General features: G+C 47.1%; 1 protein-coding gene across 1 annotated transcript in view; it reads left to right on the forward strand.

Annotated features, from left to right (window-relative positions):
* The window catches only part of FKBP9 (FKBP prolyl isomerase 9), a 50,548-nt gene extending 33,882 nt beyond the window's left edge, over window positions 1-16,666 (forward strand). The window contains exons 7-10 of the mRNA XM_082846636.1: window positions 5,644-5,830; window positions 10,465-10,610; window positions 12,248-12,411; window positions 15,286-16,666. Coding sequence (XP_082702762.1) covers window positions 5,644-5,830; window positions 10,465-10,610; window positions 12,248-12,411; window positions 15,286-15,462 — 674 coding nt within the window. The 3' untranslated portion in view covers window positions 15,463-16,666. The remainder of the gene's footprint in view (window positions 1-5,643; window positions 5,831-10,464; window positions 10,611-12,247; window positions 12,412-15,285) is intronic.
* The last annotated feature ends 999 nt before the right edge of the window (window positions 16,667-17,665 follow it).

The following is a 17,665-nucleotide window of genomic DNA, read 5'->3' on the forward strand; positions in this document are numbered from 1 at the left end:
AATCGGTGATGGAGTTGAATTGCACCCAGGGTTCTTGCTGCCTGTGTCATAGGCAGAGGGGAAGAATGAGTTTCCATTACGCTGTGACTTGTTGATACCCATATATGAAGAACTGAAAACTCCAACCAGAAGTCCCAGAGCTCTCAGAGGAAACCCATGCTGCCAAGAGCTGCCGTGTTTCCTTCTGGCCCAGTTGGCCGGCCGCTTTATTTTTTGTCATCTGTGTCTCTTCTTTTTTTTTTTTTTTTGGCAGTACGCAGGCCTCTCACTGTTGCAGCCTCTCCCGTTGCGGAGCACAGGCTCCGGATGCGCAGGCTCAGGGGCCATGGCTCACGGGCTCCGCGGCATGTGGGATCTTCCCGGACCGGGGCACGAACCTGTGTCCCCTGCATCGGCAGACAGACTCTCAACCACTGCGCCACCAGGGAAGCCCTGTGTCTCTTCTTGAGGAGGCTTATCTAGTGGGAAAAATTGATGAATACTTTTCTGCATTGGTTAAGGGTTTATTCAGAGAGGAGGCTGGTGTTGGGGCCTAATGAAATGTTGGATTATTTTCACCTGTTTACTGGTGTTGGGGAGGAGATAGTTTCCTCTACCCTTCTAGGTTCTTCTGGCTGGTCTAAGAAATAAATTGATATGAGACAGATTAACAGGAGAAAATCAAACAAAGTTTAATGACATGTATATATGGGAGAGACCTAGGGAAACTGACTAACTCACCAAAATGTCTGAAGCCCTCACCTTAAACACCACCATTAGCTAAAGACAGAAGAGGTTGTTGGGGGTAGTGGTTTCGGACCTGGAGATGGAAAAGCAAATGTTTGGTAAACAAATGTTTACGGGGCCACACAGACATTGGGACACCAAGAGAAATTTTAACTAACAGACTTTGCTAGGTTCCTTCCTGTCTCCACATCTAGTTCATACAGTAGTTATGTATGGTGATAGCTCCCCCCATGCCCCAACAGGTCTTCTATCTACATTCTTTAGGCAGTTAAGGAGGTAAAAAGAAAGGTTTTCTTTTTTTCTTTTTTTTTGAGTCTTTTGTGTCTTGTTTATTTTCAACTTGAAATAATCCACATGTCGAAGAGACATTTTTGGGGTGGCAATTTTACTCCCCTACACTGGTCAGCACTTATTTTTACACTGTGTATTCTTTGGAGAAGGCAGAGCCAGATAGAGGGAATGAGGGTGGAAGGGGTGCTGGCTGCCTGGGGCAGGTGGGATCTTATGGCTTGAGGTCTAGTCTGGGTTTTTTTGTAGGCCCAGCAACCCCATCTATCTGTCCATCAAAGATTTAGTGAGTGCCAGGATTCCCTGGTGGCGCAGTGGTTAAGAATCTGCCTGCCAATGCAGGGGACACGGGTTCGAGCCCTGGTCCGGGAAGGTCCCACATGCCGCAGAGCAACTAAGCCCGTGCGCCACAACTACTGAGCCTGCGCTCTAGAGCCCATGAGCCACAACTACTGAGTCTGGCTCTAGAGTGTGCGAGCCACAACTACTGAAGCCCGTGCGCCTAGAGCCCGTGCTCTGCAACAAGAGAAGCCACCGCAATGAGAAGCCCGCGCACTGCAACGAAGAGTAGCCCCCGCTCGCTGCAACTAGAGAAAGCCCACGTGCAGCAATGAAGACACAACACAGCCAAAAATAATAAATAAATAAAAATAAAATTTATTAAACAAAAATTTATTGAGTGCCTTCATGACCAGGCACTGCCCTAAGGTATTGGGGATTCAGCAGAGAAAAAGACAAACTCCCAGCCCACATAGAGCTTACGTTCTTATTGATGCCTCAGTAGATGTGCATTTGTGCCTTAATCAGACACCTGGTAGACTGACTCATGCTAACTTCCTAGGAGCTGACATAGAACCGGACATTGAATACTTACTTGAAAGGGTGTGATTGACCTCTCCACTGATCAGAATACTTGGACCTGGGATCCTGGGGGCCTGAGAAGCTGGGTTAGTTATCAGGAAAGTGCTGGGCAAACTGATATCAGAGCACAGGGGCGTGGGGTAGTCCTGGTGCCCTAAGATAGTCCTGCACATGAATGTACCTTTGAGGGTGTCAATTAAAACAGCAACAACAACAACAATGTAAGAGCTGTGAGTTCAGTTTTATAGTTTTATTTGGGGTTACTGAGGACTAGCCTGGGAGATAGCCTCTCAGATAGCTCTGAAGAACTGCTCCAAAGAGGTAAGGGGGATGGCCAGTATATATGTGAATTTGGAGGAAGGATATGTACAGTAAAGCACACATCTTTTTTTTTTAATTAATTTATTTGTTATTATTTTTGGCTGTGTTGGGCATTGTTGCTGTGCGTGGGCTTTCTCTAGTTGTGGTGAGTGGGGACTACTCTTCCTTGCAGTGTGTAGGCTTCTCATTGTGGTGGCTTCTCTTGTTGTGGAGCACGGACTCTAGGCACAAAGGCTTCAGTAGTTGTGGCACATGGGCTCAGTAGTTGTGGCTTGCGGGCTCTAGAGCACAGGCTCAGTAGTTGTGTTGCATGGGATTAGCTGCTCCACGGCATGTGGGATCTTCCAGGGCCAGGGCTCGAACCCGTGTTGCCTGCATTGGCAGGCAGATTCTTAACCACTGTGCCACCAGGGAAGCCCTAAAGCACACATCTTGGTAGAAGGTAACTGCTAGTCACGGGGAGTAGGTATCTCAGTTACTGACTTTAGTGCTTTTCTAGGTGTAGGAAGATGCAAGAGTCTGGGTTCATAAAGTTTTCTCCTGAAAACCTCTAACAACCTGGAGGCCTGTTCTGCCAGTTTTCCCAGAGCACAGGTACCTTATCCCTGATCTTCCCCCTGAATGTTTTCCAAGGTGTGCTGTAGGTCAGTGACTGCAGTGGCTAATGACTGAATTCTTGTAGATCCAGGTGGCAAGCAACATTCACTTAGTTGGTGCTGGGCTGCAAGCCTTGTAGTTGCCCAGCCTTGAAGCTGAAGAAAGAGCCCAGAGACAGCCACAGAGACATCAACCAGTTATTGGATAAGGGATCTTACAAGTCTGCAGCGAAAGATCCTGGAGTAACACCCCATTGTGAACGGCAGAGAGCAGGCAGTCCATGGCAGGAATCTTCGCTACTTGCGGGGGAGAAGGGGCCACCATTTAAAGGGGGAACTGATGTCAGCTTGGCTCATCAGTTACCAGGGAAACCAGCACCTGGGGCAGGGGGCAAGCACGTAGGCAGTTACTGATTAAGCGCTATGATTAAGAGAATTGGATAGTCATGTGAGTGAAGCAGGGACTGGTTGAGCAGGGGCTGTGCAGAGAGCAAGAAAACAGCCCTCTTGAATGGTCCAACCATATAGTTGGCAAGGGGAGGTTAAGTTTGTACCAGCCCAATGCCATCAGTTTCTTGTCCCTTTCTGGGCTCCGTCCACACGTTTTTTTCAGAGAGGTTATTAGAGCTGCTCAGGATGCAGCTTTCTTTTCCACCAATCCCCTTCACCACAACCATGGCCTGCGCCTTGGTCCTCCTCATGGAGATGAGAGGCGGGGCTCCTAAATATCCTCAGCTGCTCACTTACCGACCATTTAGCACAGCGCTCCTGAACCTTGGCTGCCCCTTAGAAACGCCTGGAAAACCAATGCCTGGTGCCACTGTAGTCCAGCCGTTCTGCAAGGTTGTGGCATATCACAGGCAAGAATCGCCTGGAGAGCTTAAAGATCACAGAACCAGAGGTGCTGCATGGGAAAGGGCCTGGCCCTTTGCGTTTTCACCAAGTTCTCCAGGACATCCTGATGGCGCCCAAGGCCGAGATCACTGCACTAGGTGAGCTACATCTGAATGTCAGAGTGGGGCCCAGGTGACGTTTTTTTCAGATGATCATGATTTTTTCTTTTATTCTGTGAATGTGGTGAATTATTTTATTTTTTTATTGGGGTAAAATGCACATATTTACCATTTTAACACGTTTTAAGTTTACAGTTCAGTGCCGTTGAATATATTCACAGTGTTGTGTAACTATCACCACTGTCTATACCCAGAACTTTTCCATCATCCCCAACACAAACTCCCCATTACCCTCTCCCCCTCCAGCCCTTGGTAACCACCGTTCTACTTTCTGTCTCTATGAATTTGCCTATTCCAGGTGCCTCATATAAGTGAAAGCATACAATATTTGTCTTTCTGTGTCTGGTTTCTTTCACTGAGCATAATGTTTTCAAGGTTCGTTCCCAGTTGGTTTTAATGAGCAACCAAGATTGAGAAACCCCTTGTCTGGCTCCACAGCCACTGCCCTCCGTTAGTGTGTGCTGTTTCCCGCAAAGAGCTGCCCTTGGCCCTGGTTCCAGGCACCCTCCTATGGCAGTTTGCAATACCTGGTTCCTCTGGGAAAGATCCCGGACCCTGTTAACCACTCACTTCAGCAACTCCCCATCACTAGTTAGTATGAGGCACCTGTGTGCTGCTGTAAAAGCCCAAGCTTCTCTAATTACTACCTTGGTAACTTTGGGCGGCCATCAAAATCTGTGCCTCAGTTTCCTCATCTGTAGGTTGGGAATATAGGATTATAATGAGAATTAAATAAACTAATACATCTAAAGCACTTAGAAGAGTGCCTGGTACCTAACAAGCACCTACCCATTAAGTGTGTGTTAGAGAGACAGCAGCCGAGAAACAGATGAGCACATGGTGGGGTGGGGGTGGTGTGATCTGGAGGATGGGGGGTGGGGAGGGGCTGTTGATGTTCACATAGCGCTACTGAATTCTGTCTGTAGCTGTGTTGTTTTCTTGAACAAGTTATATCTGAGTTGGTTTTCTTGTCTGTAAAATGCTAATGAAAATATTATACCTCCTTGATTCTAAGTAACACTATTTACACATTTTTTACGTGTAAACTTCTCTGAAATGATCTGGGGGTGTGGTTAACAACCGATACCCTCCTGAGAAGCTGTCATTAAATGAATGGATGACCTGCTACCCTGCATTTATGGTAATATTTACCCAACAGGGTTCCCGCAGGGATTTAATGAGAGAGTGTGTGTGAAAAATGCTTTGTAAACTGTAAAACATTATTCGGATGTGAGATAATGTTTTCAAAAATGGAAAAGAGTAATAATTTTGTGTAGAACAAACAGGATGTGTTGTAAAGCCCTTTGCGAGTTGTTAGGTGTAGTATATCTTAAGGGGCATATATGGGCCAAGTTTGGCTGGGTGATTTCCCCCGTGCAGTTTCTGTTGGTTTTGCTTCTCTTAAGCAGTGGTAGGGCACTGAAGAGGTTTTCATTCTACAGCTGATCTCCTCGTCTCACCTCTTACGTCTAGCAGGAGCGGGGCAAGCCTTAATTTGGTTGAGCTTTAGTTTTCTCATCTGTGATGAACTTCAGCCATAAATCTTTCAGGTTGAACCATTCCATGGGGCAGTAGTACCGTGTCTTGAATTTTAGCCCAAAGTGTGCTCCTGACTGTGGACCCTCGACAAATCTGTGCCTCAGTTTCCCCATCTATAAATTGGGTTAGGCTACTTCTAATGGCCCTTCCAGCTTCACTCTTCCAGCATTGCCTAGGATTTCACAGCTGGGTCCCCGTGTTCCTCACTGGACGTCTGTGAGGAATACCTGGTGATACTGGGGAGGCACGTGCGCTGTTGCTTGGAGGGTTCCCTCTAATTGCCTTTGTCTGTCCTTTAGGGAACATCCCCGGCTCGGCCGTGCTGGTGTTTGACATCCATGTGATTGACTTTCACAACCCTTCAGACTCCATCAGCATCACCTCCCACTATAAGCCCCCCGACTGTTCAGTGCTGAGTAAGAAGGGGGATTACCTCAAGTATCACTACAACGCCTCGCTTCTGGATGGGACGCTGCTGGATTCCACGTAAGGGCTGCCAGGGATCGGTGGGGCGTGAGCCTGGCAGATAACAGTCAGTGTTCCAACAATCCTCCTTTTCTTTTCATCAGATACTGGTTGAGAGCTTTTATCTTCATGCCCTTTGCGCTGAGTATCTCAAGTGTACATCGCTACTCCGGTGCATTGTTCCAAGAGTTCCCTATGAATGGTTTCATCCTGCACCCGTGAAACTGTCTTTCTGAAAAGCAGATCTTATCTTATCCTGCTGTCTTTAAAAATTAACCCACAAATAAAATCTAAACTCCAGAGTCTGGCATATCAGGCTCTCTTGTCAGCTCTGTTCTGCCTCGCCAGGGGTGCCATGTGCAGTGGTGCAGGATGTGCACTGCTTACACCCTTCCTTCTGGCCAGCTTCTGCCTTGGCTTAAATGTATTCCCTTTTCTCAAAATCTTTGCTTAATTCCTAGGAAGAATCAACTGCTCCCATTTCTATAGTCTCATAGTCTCATAATGTTTTAGGTATTACCTGCCTTTTAGTTATTTTTGTTTCTATCGCTGTTGCTGGTCTGAAAACCTTAGACACCCAACATGTTTATTCATATTATTCCTTACACCTAGACCAGAACATAGCACAAAGGGAGTACTTTATAAATGTTAAGTGATTGAGATGAATCTGAAAATATATTACTAGGAATCAACAGTGTATACTAGTATCATACAGGTAAAAGGAACTTTCCTTCTTATGTATCTGAATCTTCAGAGGTATCTATAAGTTAATACACTATTCTCTTCTTTGGGAAAGAAACATTTTTGGCCTTTTTAAAAATTTTATTTACTTTAGGTTGCATTGGGTCTTCGTTGCTGTGCACGGGCTTTCTCTAGTTGTGGTGAGCGGGGGCCACTCTTTGTTGCGATGTGCTGGCTTATTGCGGTGGCTTCTCGTTGCGGAGCACAGGCTCTAGGCGCGTGGGCTTCAGTAGTTGTGGCACACAGGCTCAGTAGTTGTGGCTTACGGGCTCTAGAGTGCAGGCTCATCAGTTGTGGCACACGGGCTTCAGTAGTTGTGGCGCACGTGCTTATTTGCTCCGTGGCATGTGGGATCTTCCCAGACCAGGGCTCAAACACGTGTCCCCTGCATTGGCAGGCAGATTCTTAACCACTATGCTAACAGGGAAGTCCCTGTTTATTTTATTTGTTTATTTTTGGCTACATTGGATCTTCGTTGCTGCGTGTGGGTTTTCTCTAGTTGCAGCGAGCAGGGGCTAATCTTTGTTGCGGTGCATGAGCTTCTCGTTGTGGCTTCTCTTGTTGTGGAGGACAGGCTCTAGGCATGTGGGCTTCAGTAGTTGTGGTACGCGGGCTCAGTAGTTGTGGCTCGTGGGCTCTAGAGCACAGGCTCAGTAGCTGTGGTGCATGGGCTTAGTTGCTCTGCGGCATGTGGGATCTCCCCTGACCAGGGCTTGAACCCGTGTCCCCTGCATTGGCAGGCGGATTCTTAACCATGGTGCCATGCAGGGAAGCCCTCAGTCTTTCTTTATGTCTCTATATAAGTACACCCATTTTTGTATTGAGCCTGACTTAGATTCCCAAATTTAGTCTTGAGGAGAAAGAAGGGCTTCATATAAATATGTGCTACTGCATTTATTCTAGATGGGGAGGGTCTTCTTTCCCTCTCACACGTACCTCTGCCTTCTAGCTTCAGGTGACAGAGTGTGGCTGGGGAGAGCCAGCGTGGAGAGCCTGAGGGACATACTCCTCAGAGCATTCTCTCTGGTGCTATGAGATCCGGTATTCTCAGGCAGTTAACGTATTTCATGAGATCTAAAATGTGCTGGTTGTTAGAAGCATCATTTTATGTGTCTCAAGAAAGTAAGAACACTGCCAAAAAACAATGAGATGATGTCAATTGTAAGATGTATCCCAAATCAAGAGATATTAAAATGTGAAAAAAATATGCATTATAGAATCAAGGAAATATGTTCTAGGTTCTGGGGCCCAGATTTACAGGGACCTGGCTTACAACAAACCTCTTTGCACTGATGATTAGACAGTGAGGAAGAAGCATGGCTTGTAGTTGTTTTGGGAACAAGTGAGCTTATGCATGGGAAAACTAGGTTAGAACAGTCTGTAAGGCCGATGGCTAGCTGTCATTGCTCTGGCCAACATTCATATTCTTGTCTGGTGCTCCTATGGCCTTGGAAAGGGAAGTGGGGGTGGGAAATGAACAAAGGAATTTCTTCTCTTGTGGGTTCAGGATACGCTTCTCACGTGGGGTGGGGAGAATCAGTCTTCCTGCTTCTAATGTGTGTTTGGCGGATGCACAATATTGTTACAGAGCATCCGGGAGCCACGTGATGCTCCTTCCTCTTCTCAGAAACTCCATTCTGAACCACTTGAGTCATTTGTGTCACGTGTAAATTGACACAGAAGAGCAGTGTCTGGGCGTCCCTGCTGGTCTCCGCTGGGTGGAAGCTTCAGAATAATGGGATAATGGGAAGTGTGGCAGGAGACTGCTTACCGGGGTGTGGGAGAGGAGCTCCTTCTGGAAGAGGGGATCTGGTCCCACCCCAAGCCCACATGGGCTCTGTAAACAATGAGGCAGGTGCTGCTGCTCGTTCATCAGCGCTAGGAGAATCCATGATGGAGAGGATAGAGGGGAATGTGGGTGGAGAGCCAGAGGGGGCAGCCTGCAGGCAGGAAGCAGGAAACTTGCAATGAATGGGAAGCCGGGAATGCACAGAAGGAATGAGGAGAATGTCTGAGAGAAAACGGCAAAATAAAAAATAAAAATAAAATGATGACTTGAGGAAAAAGAATTAGCAGGGTTTTCAGAGATGCAACATGAATACAAATTTCTTGCTTGGAGGATTTTTTTTTAACTTTATTTATTTATTTTTGGCTGTGTTGGGTCTTCGTTGCTGCGTGCGGGCTTCCTCTAGTTGCGGTGAACGGGGGCTACTCTTCATTGCGGTGCATGGGCTTCTCATTGCGGGGTTCTCTTGTGGAGCACGCACGGGCTCTCGGCGCATGGGCTCAGTAGTTGTGGCGCACGGGCTTACTTGCTTCGCGGCATGTGGGATCTTCCCGGACCAGGGCTCGAACCCGTGTCCCTTGCATTGGCAGGCGGATTCTTAACCACTGTGCCACCAGGGAAGCCCTTGGAGGATTTTTTTAATGTATGTTGAAACTGGCCTCAGAGAAGAGTAAACATTTGTTATTTGATAACTAAATGAGTTCTCAAATATTCTGTAAGACTTTGAAACCCAGTAGTCCCACGGGAAGTTCCCCACGGTCCCTGGAGAGAGGCAGTGTGAGGGCGCCTCTGTGCTGCTGACAAAGGAGGGATTGTGTGGGGGGCAGGACAGAGGACCCGCCTCCCCTCCCGCAGGCCTGGGGCCAAGGCATCCTGTGCCAGAATTGGCTTTGTTTCTGCTTCCTCCCAGGTAGGACAAATGCAAACGCGGTTTTAATTTGCTAGCTCCAGAGAACCAGCCTGGCCCTGGGAACCAGCTTGAGGAGGGAAGGAGGCTGCGGCCCTGCGGCCAGGGGAGGCTGGGAAGCCTGAGAAGGGGAGGTGACCAGGGGCAGTCCCTTCCCTGTTGTCAGCACTTGGTGATGGACATCAAGGGGGCGCCAAGATATCCAGGAGGCTTTTCTTCCTCGCCATTGAAGAACATTCCCACTGTTTGCCTTTAGGATGTGATAGGAATGCCATCAATTTGGAAATAGATTTACTTTCAGTAATGAATGAGGTGATTGAGCCAACTTTTATTTGTTTAGATTCCCCTGGGACCTTGGGCATCAAGGATAATTAACACCATGGCCCAAGTTCACAGTTATTTTTCTGGACTCATAGGCTATTACAGGCACAAGCACTTCACACTCTCAAGGCCATCCATTTATTGAGCTCTTCATGCTTGCTCTCTGCCGTGCCAAGCATATTATTTACTATTTGGAACGTGTGCAATAGCTGTTATTATCTCCATTTTATAGATGAGGAAAACTGAGAGATTATATTTCCTAGGGTCAAATTAAATTTGACCAGGATTCAAACTCAGGTCTTGCTGAATCCAAATCCCAGGATCTTAACTACATTATATATTTTTAAAATTCTCATGAAAATTTCTGACTAGCTACAACACTGACTAAAACTTAGAGAAAAATTGCAAGGCCAGTACAAAGCACTTCCCCGCTACGCCGCACCATTGGTGAGAAGGTTGCCACTGTGATGGCTCTTCACCTCTGAAAACTTTAGTGTGTATTTCCAACAAAGGTGGACATTCTCCTACATAATTCAATTAAAATCAGGAAGTTAATGTTGATACATTACTTTTAATCCTCAGACCCCACTTAAGTTTTGCCAATGTTCCAATAAGTTCTTTTAAAGCAAAAGGATCCATTCCAGTATGTCCAAAACTCTCAAACTCTCGAACTCCCTTAGTCTTCCTTTGATTTTTACCTTGACACTTTTGAAGGTTATGGGCTGGTTGTTTTGCAGAATGTCCCTCAATGTGGGCTTGTGTGATGTTTCCTTATGATTCCACAGGGGTTCTGCATCTTTGGCAGAAAGATCACAGAAGTGATATGTTCTTCTCAGGAGGATACTCTTAAGTACCAGTGGGTTCATGGCCTAACCAGGGACTCTTCCGTTTCATTTTTAGGTGGAACTTAGGTAAAACGTATAATATTGTTCTGGGATCTGGACAAGTCGTGTTGGGAATGGATATGGGTCTCAGAGAGATGTGCGTTGGAGAGAAACGGACTGTGATCATTCCTCCCCACCTGGGCTACGGGGAGGCTGGTGTGGGTGAGTATGCAACAATGTTAAAAGGTGTTTGGGGCACATTCACCGTCTGTATTTTGTGCTTATTTAGAACCACAATATGCTTCTTCCATTTAAAACCCAAAGAGTGTGGGACATTTTTTTTTCTAATTTATTTTTGGCTGTGTTGGGTCTTCATTGCTGTACGTGGGCTTTCTCTAGTTCCAGCGAGCGGGGGCTACTCTTCCTCGTTGTGGTGTGCGGGCTTCTCATTGCCGTGGCTTCTCTTGTTCTGGAGTATGGGCTCTAGGAGCATGGGCTTCAGTAGTTGTGGCTCACGGGCTCTAGAGCACAGGCTCAGTAGTTGTGGCGCACGGGCTTAGTTGCTCCGTGGCATGTGGGATCTTCCCGGACAAGGGCTCAAACCTGTGTCCCCTGCATTGGCAGGTGGATTCTTAACCACTGCGCCACCAGGGAAGCCCGGGGACTTTTATTTAAGTATATAGCATTTTTGTTTCAAGACCCCGTGAATTCGGTGTTAGTGCCACATTAATGGGATTAAACAGGGGTTTCTGTGAAATAAACCTTGGCTCTTCAAACCCACATGTGGGAAATGTCCCTGAAAGGGCTTGCCAGGTGACTTCTCTTAGGTGAGCCAGGTGCTTTCTTGGGGAACTGTTTCCCAGGACACTGGAATGCTGAACCTGTAAGCTATCCAGGGAGATTTCCTTGTGGAAGAGATTGGTTTCAAGTTCTGGAAATACTGGCATTACGTTGCCCTCACAGCTGTTACGGTTTACTTCATGATTTTGGCCAAAATGAGCCCTTCTCATGGGGGTGGGTGGGAACCCCTTCTTTTTCAGTTTTTATGCCCCTACTGTCTGGAGATGGAGGAGATGGGAAGTGCTAACTTACAGAAGTGATAGGCACGTTGGATTTTCTTTTTCAAAATTTTTAAGTAATTGTAAAAGATACTCTCTGCTAATCCCCCCAGTTGGAGAAGAAACACTTTAAAAAATATGTTGTATATCCTGTGTGACCATGCTCCTATGGCATAGATTATAGTTATAATATATAATTTAAAATAATGCACATTTATTTATAGTCACATACTTGTAAGTTCTTTTGGGCTCATACTACATATACTGTTCTAGAATTTGTGTTTACAGATCATATCCTGGATCATGATTTTAAGGCATACTGTATTATTCTTAAAGTTCAGCGGTAAGATTGATTCAAAAGTTCAAGCACCACTGTAGTCTCTGCTAGTGGCTTTTAAACTTTTTTCACCAAGACACAGTAAGAACTACATTTTATCTCCCAATCTGTGTTACACATAAGCATGCAATTTTACCTAATATACATAGCCATTTAATTTTATATATAAAATTAAAACTAAGTTTCATAAAACAATACCTATCCTTTCTATGTGCAATGTACTCTGATTTTATTCTATCCCTTAATTTAAAAAAATATTGGTCACCATTCTCTAAACTGATTTTGAGATTCACTACCCACAGTTTGGAAAAACCACTCACTGATTGATGCTGAACTTCCTTGCTTTTGCAAGAGATGCCTCTATCCGTGAGGCAGCTAGAACCGGGGTGGCCGGCAGGGGGAGGATGAGAGGGGCGTGCCCTCCGCCTCGTCGCTAACGCCCCCTCCTCCCGTTGCTGCGGCAGATGGAGAAGTGCCCGGCAGTGCTGTGTTGGTGTTTGACATCGAGCTGCTGGAGCTCGTGGCCGGCCTGCCGGAGGGGTACATGTTCATATGGAACGGCGAGGTGTCAGCCAACCTCTTTGAAGAAATTGACAAGGACGGCAATGGAGAAGTCCTCCTGGAAGAGGTAACTGACCTTTTTGAAGGGAAGTGGGACCCAAGGAGCTCAGGGAGCCTCACTGGGCCGGGGTACCCATCCGGAATGTGAAGCCTCTCAGAGTGAGGACAGCTGTGCTTGCTTGTGATGCTGGTAACCTTCATGCTCACGTACCAAGCACTTGCACACACACAGTCTCTAAGTTGAGCTCACAACTCCTCTTTGACGAAACCGAGGCCCTGAGAGCTTCAGGGCTTGGCTCCAGGTCTCACAGCTCGGATTCAGCTCTTCATTCCTGGGTGCTCACTGCGGCCTGCACTGTGCTAAGTGTTTTTCACATATATTATCTCTCTTGGCCTTCACAACAGCCTTGTAATCATCCCTATTTTTCAGAAGAAGCAGCTGTGCACAGAGAAGGTAAATGACTTCCCCAAGGTTGCACAGCCATCCAGCGGTTTGTACACATCCCCGTCTGGAGCATCTGGATCCTGTGTTGTTTCTCCTGCACGAGACACCCCTTTGTGGAACTGGGCAATAGAGTCCTCTGTCTTGTCACAGCCCCAGGGAATTCCAGCTCTCCGCCTGTTCCACGTCTGCTTATTCAAGGACGTGGCTCCAGCCTTCTCCCCTATCTCTCTTCTGTCATCATTTCCCCAGCTACTGGACCGTTCACATTAGCCCGAGAACATGCTGCTATTTTCCCTTCTCTTAATACATCTTACCATTTCTTTTAGGTCTTTGCTCCCTTTACAGCAAAAACCTCAAAAGAGTTGTCTGTCCTCCCTGCCTCCAATTCCTTTCCTTCTAATCCATTTCACACCCACTCCTGTTGGGTTTTTATCCCTCCACGCCACTGAACCTGGTCTCACTAAGGCGCTGAACCTTACTTACTCTTACTTCAGCACAGCTGTCTCCTTTTTGAGGCGTCTTCTTTCCCTGGCTTCCACAGCACAGTTTCTCTGTGTTCCTTCTACCTCACCGGTAGCTCCTTCTCAGGAGTCTTCTTCCTGGGCTCTTCGGGTGGAGGCTAAGTCCTGAGCTTGGGCTCTTCTCCCCCTTTACATCACACCCTTGGTGGTCTCCTCCAGTCCCATGGCTTTACCATCCTTGTCCTGTGACTTCCAGACGGGCAGCTCCGGGCTCATCTTCTCTCCACTTCACACTCAGGTATCCAACTGCCCACTTGATATCTTCATTTATTGAACTTGCTTCACCCAAAGCCTTCCCCATCTCATTCGATGGCATCGCCTTCCTTCCAGTTGCTCAGGTGAGAGCGCTCAGTCATCTCTGACTCCTCTCCTCCTCTCACAGGCTAGAATAAATCCATCAGGAAATTATTCTAGCTCTATCTTGAAAGTATATCCAGAAGCTGCCCACTTCTCTTCTCATCACCTCTACTCCATAGCATCTCAGTCCAGTGCCCACCGCCTCCCGCTTGGACCTCTACGAAGGTCTTCTTGCTCTCACCCTTGCCCCTCACAGCAGCCAGAGTGATCCTTCTAAAACATAAGTCAGAGCATGGCCTGCTTCATCTCAGAACCCTGCAGAAGCTTCCTGTTGGGCTGCATCCCGCAGGCCTGAAAGCCTTGTAGTTGCCCAGCCTTGAGACTGAAGAAAGAGCCTAGAGACAGCGACAGAGACATCAACAACTTATTGGACAGGGGTATCATACAAGTCTGCAGCAAAAGGTCCTGGAGCTACCCACTACGACTGTGTACGGCAGACAGGAGGCAGGACATAACAGGAATCTCCGTTACCTGGGGGAGAAGGCCACCATTTATAAGGGAATTGACATCAGGTTGGCTTATCAGTTACCAGGGAAACCAGCAGCTGGGGCATGTCCCTCACAGCCCCAGGTTAATGACCATCACGAGGGCAGAGGTTTCCCTTTACTAAACTAGCAGGGGGAGCCATTCTGGCCTAAGGATTAGAACAATCACTAGCTGGGGCAGGGGGCAAGCATGTTCTTGTGAGTAGGGTGTAGGTGAAGCAGAGACTAGTCAAACAGGGGATGTACAAAGACAAGTGAACAGCCATCTTGAGTGGCCTGACCATACATCCCCCTATTTCCAAAGTCTTTGCAATGGCCCACAAAGGCCCTCCACCACCTGCTTGCCGTAACCTCCTCTCCAACAAGTCTCCCTTTGCTGTCCTGTAAACACACTGGGCATGTCCACCCCGGGCCTTTTTACCAGCTGTTCTCAGCTCAGAAGACACTTCCGCTAGATAACTGTTGGGCTTGTTCCCTCACTTCCTTCAAGCCTTTGCACAAGACTCTCTTTCGCATTAGGGTTTTACCCTGACCACCAAGTTGATACTTCAACCCGTTCCCCTAACTGCACTCTGGATCTTCCGTACTTGGCTCTCCTTTTTCATTTTCCTGGAGCATTTTACTTTCTAAGTTAACATGTAGTTTACTTACTTTTTAAATGTTCCTTTTTGATCATGTATCTTGTCCACGAGCATGTGCTGGAACTGCAAGGGCAGGATGTTTTGCTTGTTTATTGATATATCCCCAGGGTCTAGGATGGTGCTTAGCACACAGTAGACAGTAAGTTTTTATTGTATGAATGAATGAATGAATGAATGAATGAGAGGCGAGGGTGGTTAGGGGATTGGCCTTTGGTGGAAAACTAAGTGTTGATTTGGGGAAAAGGGATAGTTCCAGTGGTTGCTCTGTATTGGCTGCCTGGGACCTAAGGGCTCCTGGAGTCATTTTGGCAGGGGTTTTTTAACCTGCCTCTGGAGGAGAAAACCCGGGTCGTGTAGCTCAGAAGATTTTGTCTGTTCTGCTGGCTCAGACTCAAATTCCAGCCCCATCGCCCTTGGGCTGCTCTGTTCAGGCTCCAGCTTGGTGTTCTCAGCTGCTGTATCTCATGGTCTGTCCTGCCCCTTTCTCTCCAGTTCTCAGAATACATTCATGCCCAGGTGGCATCTGGCAAAGGGAAACTTGCCCCTGGATTCGATGCTGAGATGATTGTGAAGAATATGTTCACCAACCAGGACCGGAATGGAGATGGGAAGGTCACGGCTGAGGAGTTTAAACTCAAAGACCAGGAGGCAAAACACGACGAACTCTAAACCTGATATGAGCCACTTGTGTGATGCCAAGCCCCCTGTTGTGGCAGAATGTGCAGTGAGGGTGCGAGGGTCTCTCAGAAGGGGAATCGTCAGCAAGTAGTAGGTGGGTCATATAGTACCTGGGACATACATCGGGGTGGGTTGATACACATGGTGAGAATTTTAGGCTGATGCCGGTGATACTAAAAAAATCAGTGCGGGTGCCTTAGCATGGGTTGTGTAGAATATTGAAAATGCTGCATTGTCAGCAGTTTTGTGAGACTTCTGGGTAGTTTTGTTATGAAAGGAAAATAGTGTCATACAGGAGTTATAATCATCTTGGAGGGAACAGAAGAACACGTGTCTAGGATATTTACATAAAGAGGATTAAAAATGTTTTTAACTTGCTGGTGGTTTAAAATTATTCTCCAGATGGCTAGAAGAGACAGAGGGCATGCCCCAGCAGGATTCCCAGACAGCCCCAGAGAAGTTTTCCCAATGGCCCGTACGGGCCCTGGTAATGCCCAACCTCCACCATGCCTCTACTCACACACACACACACACACACAGGTGTGCTCTTCTAGTTAATCATACCCCACCTCACTGTGGTCCTCCCATTGGCTAGGTAACTTGGAGGTTAAAAAGAAAATCAGTGGACCAAACAAAAGGCATCTTGGACCATGAGTAGAGAATTTGATTCTGCATTTGTCACATAAGATTATCTTCTTCACTCTTGCTTATTCCCATCACTCTATCCCATAGCACCCTCTCTTCTCACCCTGAATCCTTTGATCAGATATAGATACACATAGGGCTGGTGGCTAAGCCTAGCTCCAGAGTTATCTCACTGTGGCCAAGATGGAAATGTCATCCCAACAGGTGAGCATAGACAAAGTGACATATTTCTGCCTCTCATTCGTGTCCTAGAGAGGGAGGTGCCCTAAGGCCTGGGAGCCTCTCTCTGCATAGGAGAAGGACACTGTACCTGCTGGCCTGTCCCCACGTTATGCAGTAACCACCTTGCTGCCTCATGTCCTCTGTTCCCAAGTGGTGGTGGCACTCACCCTGCAGTAACCAATGATTTTCCTTTTGAAACAGCTTTGTTTTACTAATTTAAACTATTTTGTACTGATGTAGCCCTGAGATAGATAGTTCCTGAAAATGCTGTGCAGTCACTCAATGGAATAAATGTTGGAAGATGACTTTTTCATAAATAAAATATTGAATTATATCATCAGGTTTTGTGGTATTTTATCTGAAGTCTCATTTTTCCCATGAGAATACACCATGCCATCAGAATCCCCTTGATAAAAACTCAGCAGGACTGAATTGGAAGAAGTGGAAGATTGCCGTACGGTATAAAGGGGATGTATCAGTCAGAGTCCTGGCTGCAAACATACCCTCATGTGGGGCTTCTGAAGAGAAGCTAATGAAAGTACTCTTTACAGAAGCGTGGGCAGGGCTCAGGGGGCCCAGTAAGGATGTCGAGGTACCCATGACTGCTGTTGGCCAACGACAGTAGGAAGCTCTTCCACCCCTGGGCCTCAAGGGTCCAGGGGAGCCTGGGCGGGGCTGCCTGGTAGGAGCTGGTGGAGGGATGCAGCCACTCCCAGAGCTGTGGCTGGCAGTGGAGCAGAGTACTGAGGGGGGAGACACCCATCCTCTCTGTCCTGCCACTGGCTCCCATTAGCTGAAGCCAACCCGAAGCCAGAGGGCAAGGAGCTCAGGGGCTGGTGTTCTCAGGGATCAGTGTTTTGGGGTGCAGAGGAAGGTGGAGAATGACCAGTTGGGGTTGGGTTGGAAGCAAATGGAGAATAACTGGCACAAGTATAGGGAAAAAACTATACATATATGGCTTTTTAAAGAGCAAATGTTCTGGTTTACTCTTTGCAGAAGCAACTTCAGGGACTCTGTGTGCTTTTGGGAGGGGAAGGAGGTGCCCATGGCCTTCCTGTCTGTTCCCTAACCCTCTTCTACGGTGCACACAGTCACTCAGCCTTTTCATTTAACAGAATTCCTTAAGGGCACTACATACGTTTATGATCTGCTAAACTGAACTGCTCTTTGGAATGCATTTGACCTGTAGCACTTCATTACGCTTACCTTACGTATCTTCATGAAGATAAACATCCTGTGCTTGTTCTCTACGCTAGATCTTTAGATGGTCCTGTTTGAATTTCTTCACTGGCTGTTTTCTATAGTGGTGGAGACAGGTTGGCTGCAT

This window comes from Leucopleurus acutus (genome assembly GCF_964270905.1).
Source record: "Leucopleurus acutus genome assembly, chromosome: 9".
NCBI classification, from domain to species: Eukaryota; Metazoa; Chordata; class Mammalia; order Artiodactyla; family Delphinidae; genus Leucopleurus; species Leucopleurus acutus.